The sequence below is a fragment of the Henckelia pumila genome, chromosome 3 (genome assembly GCF_033568475.1).
Source record: "Henckelia pumila isolate YLH828 chromosome 3, ASM3356847v2, whole genome shotgun sequence".
NCBI lineage: Eukaryota > Viridiplantae > Streptophyta > Magnoliopsida > Lamiales > Gesneriaceae > Henckelia > Henckelia pumila.
Genome location: NC_133122.1, coordinates 196,801,242 through 196,819,793, shown reverse-complemented (window position 1 = coordinate 196,819,793; position 18,552 = coordinate 196,801,242). Strand labels below are relative to the sequence as shown.

General features: G+C 33.8%; 1 protein-coding gene and 1 pseudogene across 1 annotated transcript; one reads left to right on the top strand and one right to left on the bottom strand.

The window, feature by feature from the left end:
• The first annotated feature begins 2,497 nt into the window (after nt 1-2,497).
• Nucleotides 2,498-6,034, top strand: LOC140886653 (serine carboxypeptidase-like 31). The gene is made up of 10 exons (XM_073293358.1): nt 2,498-3,548; nt 3,971-4,078; nt 4,162-4,257; nt 4,344-4,436; nt 4,511-4,596; nt 4,666-4,935; nt 5,023-5,153; nt 5,245-5,340; nt 5,416-5,521; nt 5,725-6,034. The coding sequence occupies exons 1-10, from the start codon at nt 3,266-3,268 to the stop codon at nt 5,869-5,871; spliced, it is 1,416 nt and encodes a 471-aa protein (XP_073149459.1). The 5' UTR covers nt 2,498-3,265; the 3' UTR covers nt 5,872-6,034.
• Nucleotides 6,035-9,939: 3,905 nt separating this feature from the next.
• Nucleotides 9,940-16,239, bottom strand: LOC140893086 (S-linalool synthase-like; annotated as a pseudogene).
• Between the last annotated feature and the right edge of the window lie 2,313 nt (nt 16,240-18,552).

The following is an 18,552-nucleotide window of genomic DNA, read 5'->3' as shown; positions in this document are numbered from 1 at the left end:
TTATTTGTGTGGTGGTACCACATCAAATAATATCGTTGATCTGTAATGTAGGTTTCTTATCAATCAAATATGCGATTTAAAATGTGACGATTCTAAAAAAAAGGTGACAAAAGTATGCGTTTTAAAATGTGACGATTCTAAAAAAAGGTGACAAAAAGGTAGCCCAAAAGGGTTTATTCACATGGTTTCAATATGCTTTTACTGAGTGGGAATAGATATCTTAGTTCTATCCACCATTGGTGGGAGGTTGATTAGAATTTTTCAATGAAAGAGATGGTCCTGAAGGGGTGGTATCTTCAGACCGGAACAATGAATTGATAGCTTAGGGCTGTCAATCAAACCCAGAGAATCCTGTAGCACATCGAGGAAGGTAAATATGAACAATAATTTCTAAGGTTTCCTGGTTTCGGATAGGATGGTGGAGCAGGTATAGTTTTTTCTTGCAATTTTGGGTATTGATGATTGATTATTTAATTATTATGTTGCACATAATTTACGATATTGTGTTTCTAACAAAAAGGAGTGATTGAATTATTTTTCTTTTAGGTTTGTTTTATTTCCATGATAATTAGCTATCGCATATGCCCTATGTATATTTATTGCACCTTCATGTATGAAATATTTTTTGTTGATTAGTTGATAACTCTAGCTGATCTCACTCCCACGTGCTTTGGCCGTTGCGGAAAACATAGATATCTGGCTTAGGGCTACGAATTAGTTGAGTGTGAGAAGAGCTGTTGTTCTAGAGTTGATCAATGAACAAGCTTATCTGAGACGGTGAGACAGTGTTGATTTTGTCCTTTTCTCCCAACGAGTTTTTTAGATTTCACTCGGAGAGAGTGAGCGAGCTATGCTTCTTATCTAGAAATCTTGGGGGCGAGGTCCTATGTTTGCTTTCATCTCGGATCTCCCGGTGATGAATTTATTTCATGACGTTGAACAGTCGCATGTTATCCAGTACCTTGTTTGTGCATGCATATATGTAACTATGCAAGGCCACTATGATCATATGATGTGGAATGCTAATTTGATCCTAGTAGGATTAACTTGGTATTAGTCACGGTCAGATTTCTGGTTCTGCATAGTTTTCTGAGCAAATGGCCACTCTTTTTTATCTTTGGATTTATCTGTATCTTGTACATGATTTCCTTCTCATTTTTCAACTATAATAAAGTTGGATTCCATGTCATGTCTCACAAACTAGTTGCCTCTTACACGCCATAAGTCATCACACCTTTTTGTCATTATTCCTATACGGACAGATACTGTACCCAGTGGTGGAGCTACGAGTGAGACTTGGAAAGACGAAAATACAAAACCAAAATCATATTTATATAAAAATGTATTTTTGAATTTTGATTACTACAAGTTAAAAATTTAAGAAATCTGACAAGTGTGTACTGTGTACTTGCAACACATTAGGTTTGCTACAAATCTTTTCTTTTCTTCCATTGATTCCAAAAGAGTAGGTCAACTTCTTAGTAGCCATTACCATAGTGGAATATGTACTCGTTGATGCTGGGCTACTTAATGTCATTGACATGTTCTCTCATGCAAGAGCTAGCTAGAGGAGTTGGTACCAATTATTCCTCACTCAACACTCCTCACCGGTTGGAAATTAAGAGATCAAACCCACGGCGTAAACAAAACCGAATCCGGGTGCGGGTGGTTTTTTCGAGCATGAGATGTCTTGTTAACAAAAGAACATATCCTGCAAAATTAAGGAATTAATAGACGGATCGCACTACTCATATACGGTAATCTCCAGTCTCTAGGGTATAAATAAAAAAAGAACCAGAAATAGAGGAAAATCTAATCTAATGATAGGAAAAAACATTCACTCGCATCAATAATCGATTTTATCATGAGATTCATGCATATTTACAAGGAGTCGAGTGGTGAAACAAGTAGCATTCTAAGGATTTTATTTTTATATATATATATATATATTTTTGTTTCATATTTCACGTGTCTTTTTCGATATCTCTGACTCGTGTGTCAGAGAAGTTCGAGTCAGCTTATATGCTCTAAGCCTCATGCACATGTGTTGAGACATACGTACACTCCTGTTCCCTAGGCGGAGATGACAATTTTCAAAGCGTCGATCATTTTACTTGACGAAATAATTGTTTCTATTTGAAAACCACAATCGATGATAAACACACAAAATAGTTTTTAACCCTAATTATCAGAACAAAATAAAATTACAATTTTTATACCATTGAATTCTGGAACAGTGAGAGATGAAAGAGAGGAAAAAAGGGCAATTTGCAAATACACATGTCAATATGGTAAAGTGGGAGATACTGAAAAAAAATGATTCCTCTAATTCAAAGCTCGGATTTGGATCCTCTGATGTCCAAACATAACAGCACTCCGTGCGGTTTTGTTTTGAATTGAGATGTTCACGCAGATGTTCACGCAAACATATCAATTCAAAAAAAAAAAAAAAAACCGCACTGAAACGACGTCGTTTCATTGCACAGCACTGGGTGCTGTTATGTTTGGACAGCAGATGATCCAAATCCTCAAATCTCAGCGTGGGTAGATCTATGTCACACCAAAGTCAGCACCTTGATTCGAACGGTGATGTCACGGCCCAATTGCATGAAACCTTTCTTTATTTCATTCGTTAGAAAGTAACCAAATGTTGCGACCTACTGTTTCCTTGGCGACCATGGACCCAACAATCAAGTCGTAACATTAAAGAAAAGCCCAGAATTACTTTTTTTTAGGCGTTTGTAAACACTATTTAAGTATTTGAAAACACTACCTAAAAAAATGTCAGAGTTATCGTTCGGAGTGCGTGCTTAGTAACCCGAGACACCGGGTGTATGACAAATTATATCAAGAGATTATGGCAAGATCATGTTTACTAAGACGGATTATGCATAATGATAGCTCTATAAGAGGATAAGATCCGCAAAATGCCATACAATTTGATAACAATCTTGAAAATATGTTACTTTAATTTAGAAATATTACCACGTGGTTTTGATCCAACAACCCACATAGAAAATGAAAGGCTCCATTCTGATTCATGCTTGTTAATCTTATCTTTATAATATTCTCAACTTTTACAACATGTCACGCAGTTGCCGAACATCCACCAAAATAAACGCCAATTTTCCACATCCTCATGACCAAAAGCCAAATCTTAAAATCAGACAAAATTTAGTTTTCTACAAGTATAAATAGAGATGTTGGTGTTTGCATATTTTTCACAAGCAGCAGTCTCCATCTCTAAATCTCATTCGGAATTTCAATGAATCTTGTACTAATACAAGTGTTTTCCCTGTTTCTGCTTATGGTTTCTCTGGAACCATTTGCATATTGTAGACACTGGCACTGGTATAATGAAAAAACAGCCAATCTTGAGGCCGCTGAGGATCGTGTCATGACACTTCCGGGGCAACCGAGTGTGAATTTTCGACACTATGCCGGTTATGTCACAGTTAATGAAACCAATGGAAGAGCTCTCTTCTACTGGTTTTATGAGGCCGCAAGCCTTTCTAACGAAAAACCTTTAGTCCTCTGGCTCAACGGAGGTAAGACCGATAAATATAAAACGTTGTGTATGCATAATATCCTGTCAAGTTATTGTTACTATTGCTTTCAGTTGATTGTTCTTATTTGATGGGGGCAACTATTTCTCTTGCTGTAATGTGCATCAAGACATTCAAAATACAATATCTGGAGTTCTGCATAGCTTACAAGATTTGAATAGCACGGTTACCTGTTCTAGATGCTTTTAGAATCGCGACAAATATTTAGTTCTACATCTTTTTTAGCAGTAGTTCTGGGTGGCTTTTGATCCTTTTATTCTTCTAAGCTTCACTGTCACACAGGGTTGAGTACTTTTTACACCTTTTAGTGAAGTGGAAACATAACTTTCCATTTAACAACTCAACTCCATGCATTTTTATGTTACCAGCTTAATTTGTTTGATGCTTTGTTTCCTGTCTTCTAGGCCCTGGATGTTCTTCGGTAGGCTACGGTGCAACACAAGAGATAGGACCTTTCCTAGTCGACGCAGATGGACATGGCTTAAAATTAAACTCTTTCGCATGGAACACAGGTTTGATTTTGAGTTAACACCAGAGGTCATGTAAAAGTAAACGAAGGTGATTTGAAATATGATATCCTTTTTTCATGCTACAGAAGCCAACTTATTGTTCCTAGAATCTCCAGTTGGTGTCGGGTTCTCGTACTCTAACACAAGTGGCGATTATGATAATCTTGGAGATGACTTTACAGGTAACTCATACAGCATTTACACTATTCTTGTACCATGAGTTTCACTAAAAAAATCATGTGACTTCTATGAATACCCTTTTTACCAGCAAATGATGCTTATGCTTTCCTACACAAGTGGTTCCTCAAATTTCCCTCGTATCGAAACCAAATATTTTACATTGCTGGAGAGAGCTATGCAGGTATATTTTTCACCCTTTCACCAGTGTTCTTTGTACAGTTTCGCGTGCTAATATATGCTGTCATGTTTAACTAGGGAAATACATCCCCGAATTGGCCGAACTTATTCATGACAACAATAAAATAGATCCCTCCTCATTCATAGATCTTAGAGGCATACTGGTAGGCTATTTCTCCCTCAAGCTTATGCAAGCAACAAATGATTGTTTGTAACTATTACCATCATTATAGCTAGGTAATCCCGAAACTTTTGACTCCGAGGACTGGAAAGGCATGGTGGATTATGCCTGGAGCCATGCTGTTATCTCTGATGAAACCCACAAAACGATAGTGAAATCTTGCAATTTTTACAGTGATAACCCGTGGAATGACACAGAATGTGCTGATGCCGTGGACGAATTGCTTAACCAATATAGAGCCATAGATATCTACAGCCTTTACACATCAGTCTGCATTGGTAATACTTCACCTCTGGTCACAGCCAGGAGCTCACTGAAGATGGTAAAAAGTTCATCTAAAAAATAACCGTGGAACGATTAAATTCGTGCCTTGTTTTTACAACACAAAAACTGACCCTTTACTGATTAGATGCCAAGGGTGATGGGTGGTTATGACCCTTGCTTGGATGACTACGCGAAATCGTACTACAATAGTCCTGAAGTTCAGAGAGCACTCCATGTTTATGAAGGAAGTAAACTCAAGAACTGGAGCATCTGCAAGTAACTCAAACTCGACCTTCTCTGCTTTGAATTAGGCAGTTCATGTTGATAGATATATGATTTTTGCCCCTTGATACTCCATTTTATGCAGTATGACAGTTTTTAACAGTTGGTCGGATTCAAAAGGATCCGTTCTCCCCATATATAAGAAGCTTATAGCCGCAGGACTTCGAATATGGGTGTACAGGTGAATGCTGCTAGAACTTAAAAATGGCCACATGATTTTATACATGCCTTAATTTACATTGACCTTTGATGGCAGTGGAGACACTGATGGCAGAGTCCCTGTCCTATCGACGAGGTACAGTTTAAGCACGTTGGGGCTTCCGATCAAGAATCCGTGGCGGCCTTGGTACCATCAGAAACAGGTCAAACTCCACTTTTTCTTAACCTGGTTATCCATGCATGCACATCAGGCCTGGTTAGCAAACTCTGCTTCATTTTTTGTGAAAAGATTTTGATTAGTCCTGTGCCCAACCGGGTGCATGGCTGAACTTAAACAGCGTCGATTATCACGATCTTGGAAGTAATTTAGCAGTGATTTGAATGAAATAAATCGAAGTTGGTGCAGGTTGGAGGGTGGATTCAAGAGTATTATGGGCTAACATTTGCAACATTCAGAGGAGCAGGCCATGCAGTGCCCATATTCAAACCTAGCGAGTCCCTTGCCTTCTTTTCATCTTTTCTTTATGGGGAACCCCTGCCTTCCCACAGATGAAGGAATTCAAGCTCACCCAAGAATTAATATACCGAAGACGATGTTACAATTATATGTCAGTGAAACTCTATATGATTGAATATTGATAGACAATGAAATACTAATTGTACTGTATTACATATATAAACAAACTATAAATGTTACAGATTTATATTTATTTGTGTTTTTTTTAAAGAAATAACCCACAGCTACTATAACTTGCTAGGAAAAATTATTTTTTTGGTCATGTATGTTTGTCACTTTGCGATTTCAGGCCTTTATATTTTAAAATTTCAGTTTTAGTCCGCTATCTTTATTTTTTTGGCAATTTTAGTCCTTTTTCCGACGTGGCGCTGATGTGGAGCTGACATGTACAGTGCCAAGCATTTACGAATAAAAATGATCGAAATTGCCAAAAATCGGAACATGTAGGACTAAAATTGAAATATGAAAATATAAAGGACCAAAATCGCAAAATAACAAACATACAGACCAAATTTGCAGTTTTCCCTAACTTGCTAATGTAAACCTTTTCAAAATCTTGGCATTCGGCTGTCTGATAAAAGTTCTTGTGAACTCAACTGGATTCTTCAAGATTGCAGAAATTTTTGGCTTTCTTTAGGAGGGTTTTGAGATCGGTTCGGGTATTTTTTCATGTGGAGATGTACAAAGTTCACTTTCCCTCTTCTTTCTGTCCATTGTTTTATTCGGATGGCGATACTGACTTTGAGCAGGGAATCAGTAGTGCCTAAAAAGAGACATATTAGAATGCCTAAAACCCACAAGAAGTCGAGAGAGAAGAGAGGGAAGTGAGGGCCTCGTCACCCTATTTAGACCACGATCGGAACATTCGATCTCTAGTTCGGACCTTTCGAACGCACTTCGGAACTTCCGATCGCTCTTCCGAACTCCCTTCATTAAACGCGTATCTTTTGATTGGACACAGCTGCCGACAGAGTTCGGACCTACCGAACTAACGGTTCGGAGCTTCCGAACTCAAACTTGTCAAATCACCAATTAGAAATAGATACCTGCCTGTTGGGATAAAGTTCGAATCTTCCGAACTCAGGATCGGAGCTTCCGAACTGCCCGGAGCTACCGAACTCCAATCTTGCTTCCGAGGGGATCAGAACCACCGATCTAAACCTAGCTTAAGTTCGGACCTTCCGAACTGCTTGAACACTTGGAATCCTCAAGACCATTTTCGAACGTCCTGAATCCGATTTTCTACTTAATAATCTCATCCGAGAATTCTTTAATCATGTGTAACCATTCTTTACATGCTTAGACACTTAATCGCTTATTTCGGGGAATCAAACTTCTACATAGCGCTTGAACACTTGGGCGTTTTTTTTAATAAAAATTCTTAATATCTAATTATTGTTGTTTATCTTAACTTTTCTCCAACAATATCTCTTTATCGAATTCAAACTCAAAATCATGGTATATTTTTCATCTTCATCTGATCTAAAATAATGATGAAAAATATGAAAAATAATATTTTAAAAAAAATTTAAAATTCTAAAAATAAAAAATATATAGAAAAATAAATTTTTTTTATTCACACACTAGTTCAACTTCGGGGTACACTAAGTTCTCAGAGTTTTGTTTTGGTACACTAACTTTTAATTTTCAGTTATTTTGATCCAACTGTCAACGTGAATCGGAAAATACACATGGTACCTAAAAATAATGACGTGTCTTTGAAAAATGCTTAATACTCATGTTGACCCATCATCTTGTGAAGCTAACACATCGTCAAATAAATATTGGACCAAACTACTAAAAAAATTAAAATTTTATTTAGGAAAAATTGCTTTTTTGGCTCTGTATATTTGTCACTTTGCGATGTCAGTGCTCTATATTTTCAGATTTTAGTTTTAATCCGCTATCCTTGTTTCAATTTGCGATGTCAGTGCTCTATATTTTCAGATTTCAGAGCTAGAATTATACATAAAAGTAAGTTAAGTTCTTTATAATTTCAATTTGGGAAAATAAGTTTTTTGGTTCAATAATTTTACCTCCTTTGGGTTTTGGTCCATTAACTTTTCTGATGAGGGTTTTGATACACTAACATTGCATTTTCAGTGTTTTTTGGTCCAACTACATACGTGTCAGCTTTTGATTGGTCCACGTCATCATTTTGGACCAATCAGAAATTGACACGTATGCAGTTGGACAAAAAAGATACTGAAAATGCAAAATTAGTGTACCAAAACCCACATCGGAAAAGTTAATGGACCAAAACCAAAACATGGACAAATTAATGGACCAAAAAACTTATTTTTTCTTTCAATTTTATGCAGCATTTTTTTCAGTTTTAGTAGTACATGAACAAGCGACATATTAATTATACTATTTATTAGAATTAATACAGTAAACGCTTTCTAATTTTATTTTCTCATGTTAATCTAGTTTAATTGGGGAGAGGTAGAAGCGTGATTAATTAACTATGTAGGGCCTGTTTGGCACACATGATTATGGGCGGATTACGAACAAGTCCTTTGCTTGACTCATTTTTACACAACAGTAGGATAACCATAGGTCCGGTATTATTTTATGTGGACGGGAAAAGGTTGAAAAACGTAACCCAACGTCAAGCAGGTATTATGAAACTCATTTGCTACAGTTCGTGGGGAAAAAAAAATGCAATTACTATTTTGTCTTTTGTCCTAACAATTACAACCCCCATTTTTCTTCCCAACAACGCCTTCGTTTCCTTTTTGGGTTTGATCAGATTGAAGGCCAAGAAAGAGGAGTACTGTGACTGTGATGGCTGCTTGTATCACACGCCGAATGAGATTCTCAAGCTTTTTGAGGAGGTCCGATCGCTTCATGTGAATATTCCCAGTTATGGCGATAGAATTATCGGTTCGAAAACGAGTAAGATTCGAGATGTTTGCACGAGTTTGCTGTAATTGAAATCAGAATTTTGGAGCCAAAAGCAGAGCTATGTGATTCTTGGAGCCAAATCTTGATCGATCTGTAAGAAACAAAGTCAAAGAGAATTTGCGTGAAACCGTGAGTGAATTGGATCTGATTTCTGATGAAGAGCTGAAAATGAGACATGAGTTGATTCGAGAAATCGCGAAAGATCAGAAAAGCATCGAAAATGTGATGAACACAAATGAGAGTAATAAAGGGAAAGTACACATGAACATAAGGCAGATTCGGGAGATGAGGAATTCCAAAAAGAAATGATATGATCAAGTTCATTCATGGAGGATGAAACACAGAAAGATTTATGGTAGAAGATAAGCAAAGAAATGTGTCAAAGATTAAACTTTGAGGACGTATGGGTTCATCTCACGTAATTTCTGAGTCTTGTAAAGGGTATTTTCGGGAACAGGTTGCTTGGTCAAAGATTTATCCCAAACACAAAAAATCAACCAAACACAAAATAATCGTATCTTGTATATTAATTATCCTAACTGAAAAACCATTTATCCCTCGTATATTTTTTACCAAATGAATATGGACAGAGTTAATTAATTAATTTGCCTTCTACTAAATTGCAGGATTAGCCAACTGAACTAATTAATAGTCTGCTTAAGCAAGCAGTAGTTAGTAAATTCCATAGCAAAATATCAAGGAAAATTTTCATTATAAATTTATAATAGCTTTCGCGTGGAGCATTACATTTTTTGTTTATGTTATATGCCATGCTTTTCATTTTTGGTCATATATATGAATTTGTATTTTCAGTTATGTATATATATATATATATATCTTGCATTTTTTTTTCTTTTTCATTTTTGGTCGATGAATTTTCATTTGTAATCATCTAGCTTCAATAATTTTTTTTGGTCATTTAACTTGTATTGACTAATTTCATTTTCGATTCTTTTTATGACCCTCAAACACAATAGACTCCGATAAAAAGAATCAATAACATACAAGTTAAAGAACCAAAAATGAAAAATAAAATAAAATAAAATACAAGTACATAATTACAAATGAAAATTGACGTTAATATGACCAAATTAAAAAAAAATACAAATTATATAACTGAAAATACAAATTTATGGATAATATGACCCCAAAATAGAGAAAATGCAAACAACATGACAAAAAATTTAATTTTCCCCGAGCCCTCGGTAGCTAGCTTGTCTCCGAATGGGGACGAAGAAGATCGGAGAATAAGCATCAAAATTAATTTTGCAAACCAAAATTTCGCCACAGGACAAAAACAACATTAATATTCTTTGTAATCAAATGATTGACATATTAAACTTCACGTTAGTACCCAACACGCCTACAGAAAATGGCATTTTCCTTGCATCCGGCTGTTTGATAAAAGTACCCGTGACCCCAGCAGCTGGATTCTTCTTCACCACTGCTGAAATTTTCGAATTTTCGTTGGGAATCCGGAAAGGACGTTTCAAGATCGGTTTGGATTGAATGGGAAGATAAATGGCTTTGTTGATGTCGTCAACCAGCGCGGTTTCGCTATCGAATTGGTTGGCGGAGTTGAAAAACATGTGAAACACTTTGAGGCCTGACAAATGAAGTTGTCTGCATGATTTCGGCATAGTATCATCCAAGAAAACGTGTCTCATGAATTCTTCCATTTTTGTTTTGATAATATTCTTCTTCACGTGTGCCACGGAATCTTCCATACTCGCATTCGGGTTCGGATTTTGTTTCATGTGGAGATGTACAAAGTTCATTTTCCCTTCCGCTTCTTCTTTCTGTATTGCATGCATCAACTAATTAATATAAAGTAAATGAATTAATATATATATATACACTAACAAGGCGAGGAGTTTTGCATGCATTACTTGATAGCTTTGAGTGTCATTGAGCAAACGGGCAATGGCCATTAGCAAATTGGTGATATTGTGATATTCAAGTTTTTGATGAGTTCCATTTGAATGGCTTAGATTGATCAAGGAACTGGATGTGGCTGGAAGAGCAATGGTGTGAACCGCAATCGATATCGACCCATTTTCGAGATATTCGTCCATTGATGCTACATACCCCGTCAGGCTCCATGTCTTTTCCACCATCCATGATCTAAAAGTTTCACTCCACTTTACAATTAATATGCATGCAAAAAAAAGTAAATAAATAAATAAAAATTATTGGATATTGCTTAAGTGCACATTAAGTGAAAATGCTACATTACTAGCTACTTATTATTACATGCAATATCACTTACAATATTCCGTAAATATGCCACCATTTTTTTTCCTTCATGTGGAGGAAAAGTCATCGCAAACTCATTGACAAAATCATCAAGGGTATCAAATATGGTCTTACTATGGCCAGTTAAACCCTCGCCCTCCCACCTGCGAATATTTTTTAAGTGAAATATTAATTAAGCATATATATATATTCGGATCCTCTGCAGTGCACAACACGATATTGTACGACGTTTTTAATTCGGAGGAGCTAGCTAGTAAATGAATTAATATATATATATACATTCGATTTTGTGGATCTAGCTATAGCAATGGATCAATATAATATACCTTTGAATAGATGTTGTCAAGAGGCGTAAGTCGCTTGCGGATCCTTCCATGTCGTAGAAGTCGTCGGCGACGGTGACAATAGTAGCAGCCTTCGCCATAACCATTCTCATAATAGAATTGAAAGGATGACAAGAGCATGCTGCAATTGCATAGTATGTATACACTGTCTTATCTCTTCCAAATCCCATCTTACTCAGCCCCTATTTCTCCGACCACCTGTTCCATCAACATCATCATCACACGCACACACTCTATAAGTTATTTATTTTTTGAAAAAATTGCTTTTTTGGTGCTGTATATTTGTCACTTTGCGATTTCAGTCCCGTATATTTTCAGATTTTATTTTTAGTCCGCTATCTTTATTTTTTTTGACAATTTTAGTCTTTTTTTGACGTGGCGCTGACATGACACCAATTTAGTGCTGATGTGGAGCTGACGTGTACAGTGCCAACTGACACGTAAGCATTTTCGAATAAAAATGACCGAATTTGCCAAATATCGGAACATGCAGGACTAAAACTGAAATATAAAAACATAAAAGACCAAAATTGTAAAGTGACAAACTTACATGATCAAATTTGCAGTTTTCCCTTTATTTTTTTTTTAAAAAAAGTTATGTTATAATTGGCTGAATCTGCACCTTTGCATTTCTTCCAACTCTTGCCTATATTTCAATTGCCTGTACTCGTAATTCTCCACAGCAAGTTGAGCTAACTTCTTGTTGTCAAGGCAGGATAAACTGATCAAATTTATCAATAATTTTATGTGTGTCAGTTTATATATATATATATATATACATGTAATATAAGCTACTTTACTCATATATAGATGCATGATTAATAATAGTAGTACATACCGCGCGCAGGCGATACTGAGCATAAATTCATTATTAATAATATTATTTTTCACTGTAATTTGATGCATGGAGTAGTTAGTGAATTTTGTCGATATTTTTGGTAATATTACCTTAGACAAATTTCTATTTCGATACACAGAAAAACTACTCAAATAAGAAATATTGATGCAAAATTATTTTTAAGGAAAAACTGTAATTTTGGTTCTTTGTCACTTTGCGATTTCGATCTTTTATGTTTTTATATTTCATTTTTATTTCGTATTTTCTGATTTTTGGTCATTTTAGTCATTTTTTTTTTCAAAAATGCTTACGTGATCTAAAAAAGACTACAATTGAAAAAAAAAAAAAGAAAAGAAAAGAAAAAGATAGCAGGCTAAATTTAACTTAAATCTGAAAATATAGAGGATCGAAATCGTAAAGTGACAAACATACAACACCAAAAAAATAATTTTCCCTAATTTTTAACTTATAAGAAAGCCAGGTAAGGTTAGAATCACATGCGCGTGTTCCTACCTCATCTTGTACTCGAGACATGACATTACATACATATATGACACCGTTTGGTTTGAGTGATAAGATGAGTAATACATAAATAAATAATATCATCTAATTAAAAATAAATAAGAAATAATAGTTAATATATATATTATTTGATTTGATAGATTGATTATAGTTTATTTCATTTAATTGATGTAAAATTAATAATTAATAAATAAATAAATAATATGACGAAAATAAAACGAGATTGTATGAGATAAATTATACATAGATTAATAATATATCAAACCAAACAATGTCTAGATATAGATATAGATAAATACATACCTGTAAAATGAGGCTTTGCTTAGCCACAAAGGACTCATATTATTAATTTCTTCTATCCACTTCCTATGATTAAGATGATCCAGACGAGCGGTCCATGGGACAACCATTTCATGTCTTATCTGTCGATTATCAAATAATCAACTGACAAGTGTCAAGTACGTAATCCCGTTGATGATTTTGGTTCCATGGTATAATTCAGAAAAAAATATAACGGACAAAAATAACTGAAAATTTGAAAGAAAAAAAAAATCAAAAATTAAACTACAAAGAGACAATACACAGAACTAACTTTACAATATTCCTTCAAAAAATATTATTCAAATCTAGATTTGTAAATTTATAAATTATTAATAACTTTCATATCTCTTGCACTTTCGAGAACTTTTAAAAACACTAAAATATTTCTTCATTTTTTATCTGTATACCAGCACGAACACACACACATTGCATGTGTGGTATAATACCAAAAATATTATATTTATTTTATTTTTTTATTAATATGATTTGATTCTCACCACTGAATCAATGATTTATATCACTACTTAAAATTAATGAAAATATAATAGTGTAACTAATTATTATAATAAATTATTTAAAAAATTATAAAAAAATTCCTGAACTTTTTAATTTAATTATAATCTCTATTAAAAAATTATTTAAATATAAAAGAATTGAACTTATAGTCTTTGCATGCGGATATATATTTTGTATATAAAAATATTACCACATTTTGAAGTCCTTGGGAAATAACAAAATCATTGTCTTCAATATTTCCGACCAAGTAAGAATTCTGCAGCATTTTTAGAGCAAATTCTCGTGCCTCTTCCAATTCGATTTCTCCTGGAAATGATATATCTGTGGCTTTGTATACACTATACATTGCACCGATAAATTGCTCACAGTTTTCTTGCATATAAGCCATGCATTTTGTATCATTTAGAAACCAACAAAATCTATCTGCAAACATAAAATCAAACAATTAATATTTGGAAATTTCTTTTTTAGTCCATTTGCGATTTTGATCCTCTATATTTTCAGATTTTAGTTTTAGTCCGTTATCTTTATTTTTTTGGCAATTTTTTCTGATGTGGCGCTGATATGACACCAATTCAGTGCTGATGTGGAGATGACGTGTATAGTGTCACGTACGCATTTTTGAATAAAAAAAACTGAAATTATCAAAAATCGAAAAATGCAGGACTAAACCGAAATATGAAAACATGAGAACCGAAATCGAAAAATGACAAACAAAATGAACCAAAATTGCGGTTTTCCCTTGATATTTTTGTCACCATGCAAAAGTTAGATTTTTATATTTACTATTTGATTAAAAATCAATCCAATCCTTATATTGAGTTCTCTTGAATGGCTCATTCAACGAGTATTCTCAATATTATGCCTTGAACTGGACTCATGCAAGTTCATAAATAATTTACCAGGAGTTACATCATGTCCTTGTATTCGCAGTAGCCTAAAAGCCAATGCGTCTTTGAATAATTTCATCGGCATCATATTAGTTGTCGATTCATTTCCATTGGAGTTGCACTCGTTTTGATCTCTGAACAACTCAAAATAATTAAATCAAATAAAAGCATGTTCCAAAATCGACGTTTGTATAAGTATAAACCTGTAAACTCGATCAAGTATTTGGTCTATTTCTTCGCTGAAATACTGATCTAGCCCCAGTCTTTGTATATGATCAACCACGCAAAGCTTAATGAATTCTTCATCTATCGGATACTTTCCTGGCACTACAATATTCACAATCATTCAGTTTCTTATTAGCTTGATGAGTACTATATGAATGATTTTAATATATATATATATATTAAAATTAATTAAACCTCCTCCGCCGGGAAATTTTTGAACGAGGGACTGTAGATATTTGATGCAATCGACGTTATTTGTGGCCATAAATGCGTAAGCAGTAGCAGAGGGTGACCGGAAGAGCGATCCGTCGTCGGAGTTGAGTAATTGGTTTATGATCAATTCTTGTTCATCGAAATCACCATGAGGCGTTAGCAAGGTCTCCGCGTATGACAACAAAGGTGGATAGTAAAATTCAGCTGGTTGTAATTTTCTCATTTCGCTGCAATTTCATGAAATTGAGATCAATTAGTACTTCTATTTTGTTTAAAAAATTTCTGAACAATATATGTATATTTCATCATATTAATTAATTATTCCTTTTAAAAGTTAGCTAGGGAATATATATGTGTATGACATGAAGGTCTTACATATCAAGTAGTATTTGATGACGCTTGGTGAAAATATCAGCAATGACTCCTCCTCTCAGTTTGCTGGGGAAAACCATGATAAACCAACGTGGAAGCTTATTCCGGTAGAGAAGAATGTCTTCAGCCGTCTTGGACTGAATAAATGCCAACCCTATAATCCAAAAAATCAACATATATCTGTTAACATTTGCTGCGTGCGTTTTTATTAATAAATCTTTCAAAAAATGTTTCCATGCATGCAAAAAATATCTTGCGAATATGATTTTATGCATCACTCAATTATACCATGAAACATAATTTTCAGTAATTCTCAGTTTATGCATATATAAGACTAAGACAAAAACATCCAAATAAGTTGATCACTAATATTTAAGTTAGTATATACAAAACAACGTCACATGATATAACATCGTATATACAATTGCATGCCATAAGTTTTCAAACTAGCTCATGATAACATCTGATATATATAATTATATATATTTTATTTAAAAAAAACATGGAACGTAACTTTACTAGCTATTCCAAATATTTTTCTTGCTTCTAATTTCTAATTGAATCAAGTCAGTAGTGCATTGAGTTTTCATCCTTGTCATTGTCGAATGATTCGTAAGAGGAAACTAATAAGAGATCATTAAATTAATTTAGAACAGAATTGTTATACGTTTTTCATACCTTTCTCTATTTTATCATGACCTTGATTCCACTTTTTAAGAGCAGCCATGCAAACAAGAGTTGCGGGGAGAGCATCAATGGTGGGAAAATCGCCGCTTTTGATCCCCCAAAACCCTTGTTTATTTTGATTATCAAGCACCCAATTCAGGCAACTCTCGAACATAGGACGACATTCATGATTTTGGGCAGGAATCATGGCTAACCAAGCTGTGTCGTAGGCAGATGGGGAGACAAATGTGTGAACGCCGATGTTCAAGTCCGAGAATAATTCTCTTCGAACCACAGAAACTAGACACTGGATTAAAGATAGAGAGGGGTCCATATTCAGAATATTATAATTATGATAGCTATTGCTGTACGACGTATATATGCATAGAATTGCCTCAACATTATCGATATTTATAGGGTTTTTAAGGGAAAAAAATTACAAATTTGGTCCTATAATTTAATGGGAAAATGTTTTTTTTAGTTCATTAAGTTGTAAATTTTTTTAGTTTTGGTCCATTAATTTTTTTAAATTTTTGTTTTGATACATTAAATTTTAATTTTAAGTGATTTTGGTCCAATGGCTGACGTGAAATCTAGACACGTCAACATTTTTCGGTGTCACATCAGCAGTTGGACCAAAATACACGTAAACGAAAATTTAGTGTAGCAAAACAAAAATTTAAAAATTTAATAAACCAAAACCAAAAAATAAACAAGTTAAAAGACAAAAAAAATTTCCCCATAATTTAATGGTGTCATTATATTAGAATCATTTAGTTTATTTTAATTAGTTTAATTTTTCAATAAATCACTTTCTTTATTTAGCCTACATTAAAATAAATAGTTCATATATATCATCGATTTTGGACTCATCGTCCAATATTTACTCTTTGACTTTGACAAGTCCTGCACTCCACTGACAAAAAATGCTTCATATTGAAAACAAATATAAATTGACTGAACGAATATATTATAGAGAGATCACCTCTATAGCTTACCTTGGTATGAACACTTAAAGAGGGAGCACATCTTAGTTGCTTGATTAAAATTAATCCAGAAAAAAATTGTTGTTAATTAAAAATTATTATATTTTAAATTTAATTATCACAAGAAAAATCGAATAAATTCTTTTAAAAGATATTAGTTTTTAAAAAACAAATAAAACTAACATATTTTTCTACGTGTTATATCACACACACAAGGAATGCTATAACACACACACAAGGAGTGCTCCCCTTACACTAGTTAAAATTAAGAGTTAAACCATATTAGTTATCGAGACTTAACATGAAACAATTGGGTGAAAAATTTCTAAAATTCGATAATTTTATACGTATATCGTAGCACGACCATGAAAAAAGGATTAAGAGCTTAAAAGAAACTAATTGTTACAATAAGATCCAATTTGACGGGCAAAAATAGAAGACCAGATTGCTAATTATTTTTATTAATTTTTACTCGAAAGAAAATGTTAAAAAACAAATGTTTTTTTAAGGTAAAAAACAAATGTTTTAATGCCTTTATTTATATACTTTTTGACAGTTAAACACGCACATAAAATGATTTTATAAATTATAACTTTATATTAATATATTTTAATGGAAAAAAATAGTTTTATGAATAAAATATTTTATTTTTAGTTTAATTTGTTTGATAGTGAGTTTTTATAATTTATAGCGATATATCGTGGCTTTTTCTAAAACGTGTCCCATGATTTGTCCAAAGCAAAAAAAAAGGTCGCCCATGACTTGTCCAAAATAAACGTGGCCCGTGAAATTATTAATTAATAATTGTCTTCAATTTCTGCATGGTGGGCTCTATAACAGTTGTGCTGGGTCTACTGATATTGAATATAATTAATCAGTATATATAATTTTGATATCATTTACCTTACTTTTTAGTAGCTCTATCTTATATAATTTTGATGAAGTTCTGACATTAAATATGTAAAAATCAACAATCAATTAAACTACTTAATGTTATCAATTTCAACTTCACTATTCATCCACACCTCATGGTTTGATTTCAATATTGAAGTCACTTATACACATTTTAATTAGGGGTAGTACATATATAGTACGACATTGTATTGAAAATTATGATAGATAGGATGTGGGTGTCGAGTTTCGATCAGTTGAGAGCAGACATTATGACAGAGGTGCACACATCTCCGTACTTCGTCCATCCCGAGAGTACGAAGATGTACCAAGACTTGAGGACGTTTTATTGGTCGTCGATACTCTGCTTTGACTTGCTGACAAGTCAAGCACTAGGATACAAAACGACCAACATATCGATATTGTATCGAAATTTTTAATATACTGAGTCTCAGCATAACAAAATTTTGGTACGTATAACTAACAAACTTATTATAGCGAAATTTTGCTATATATAGAAAGAACAGTATCGGTATATACCGTTTTAAACCCAAAAATATATTGATAAATGATTACAGCTTTATTATTTAAATATATATATATATTGTAGTGCAATAATTGTTCTTGCTGGTTGAGGGATCAAACTATGGCGATTGGACTGTTGTGCGGTTTAAAAAATTTGAGTTGCACCATTACCACCAGCTATAGCTTTAGATAAACTGACAAGCGCTTGGTCCTACAATTGGTATCAGAGCCAAGGTCATGGGTTT

Bases quoted from the DNA above. Each gene is read 5' to 3' on its own strand.
- LOC140886653 (XM_073293358.1), top strand. From the start codon at position 3,266: ATGAATCTTGTACTAATACAAGTGTTTTCCCTGTTTCTGCTTATGGTT. The intron at 4,079-4,161 runs GTTTGATTTTGA...TTCATGCTACAG, and splicing joins CTCTTTCGCATGGAACACAG to AAGCCAACTTATTGTTCCTA. The intron at 4,936-5,022 runs GTAAAAAGTTCA...TTTACTGATTAG, and splicing joins CCAGGAGCTCACTGAAGATG to ATGCCAAGGGTGATGGGTGG.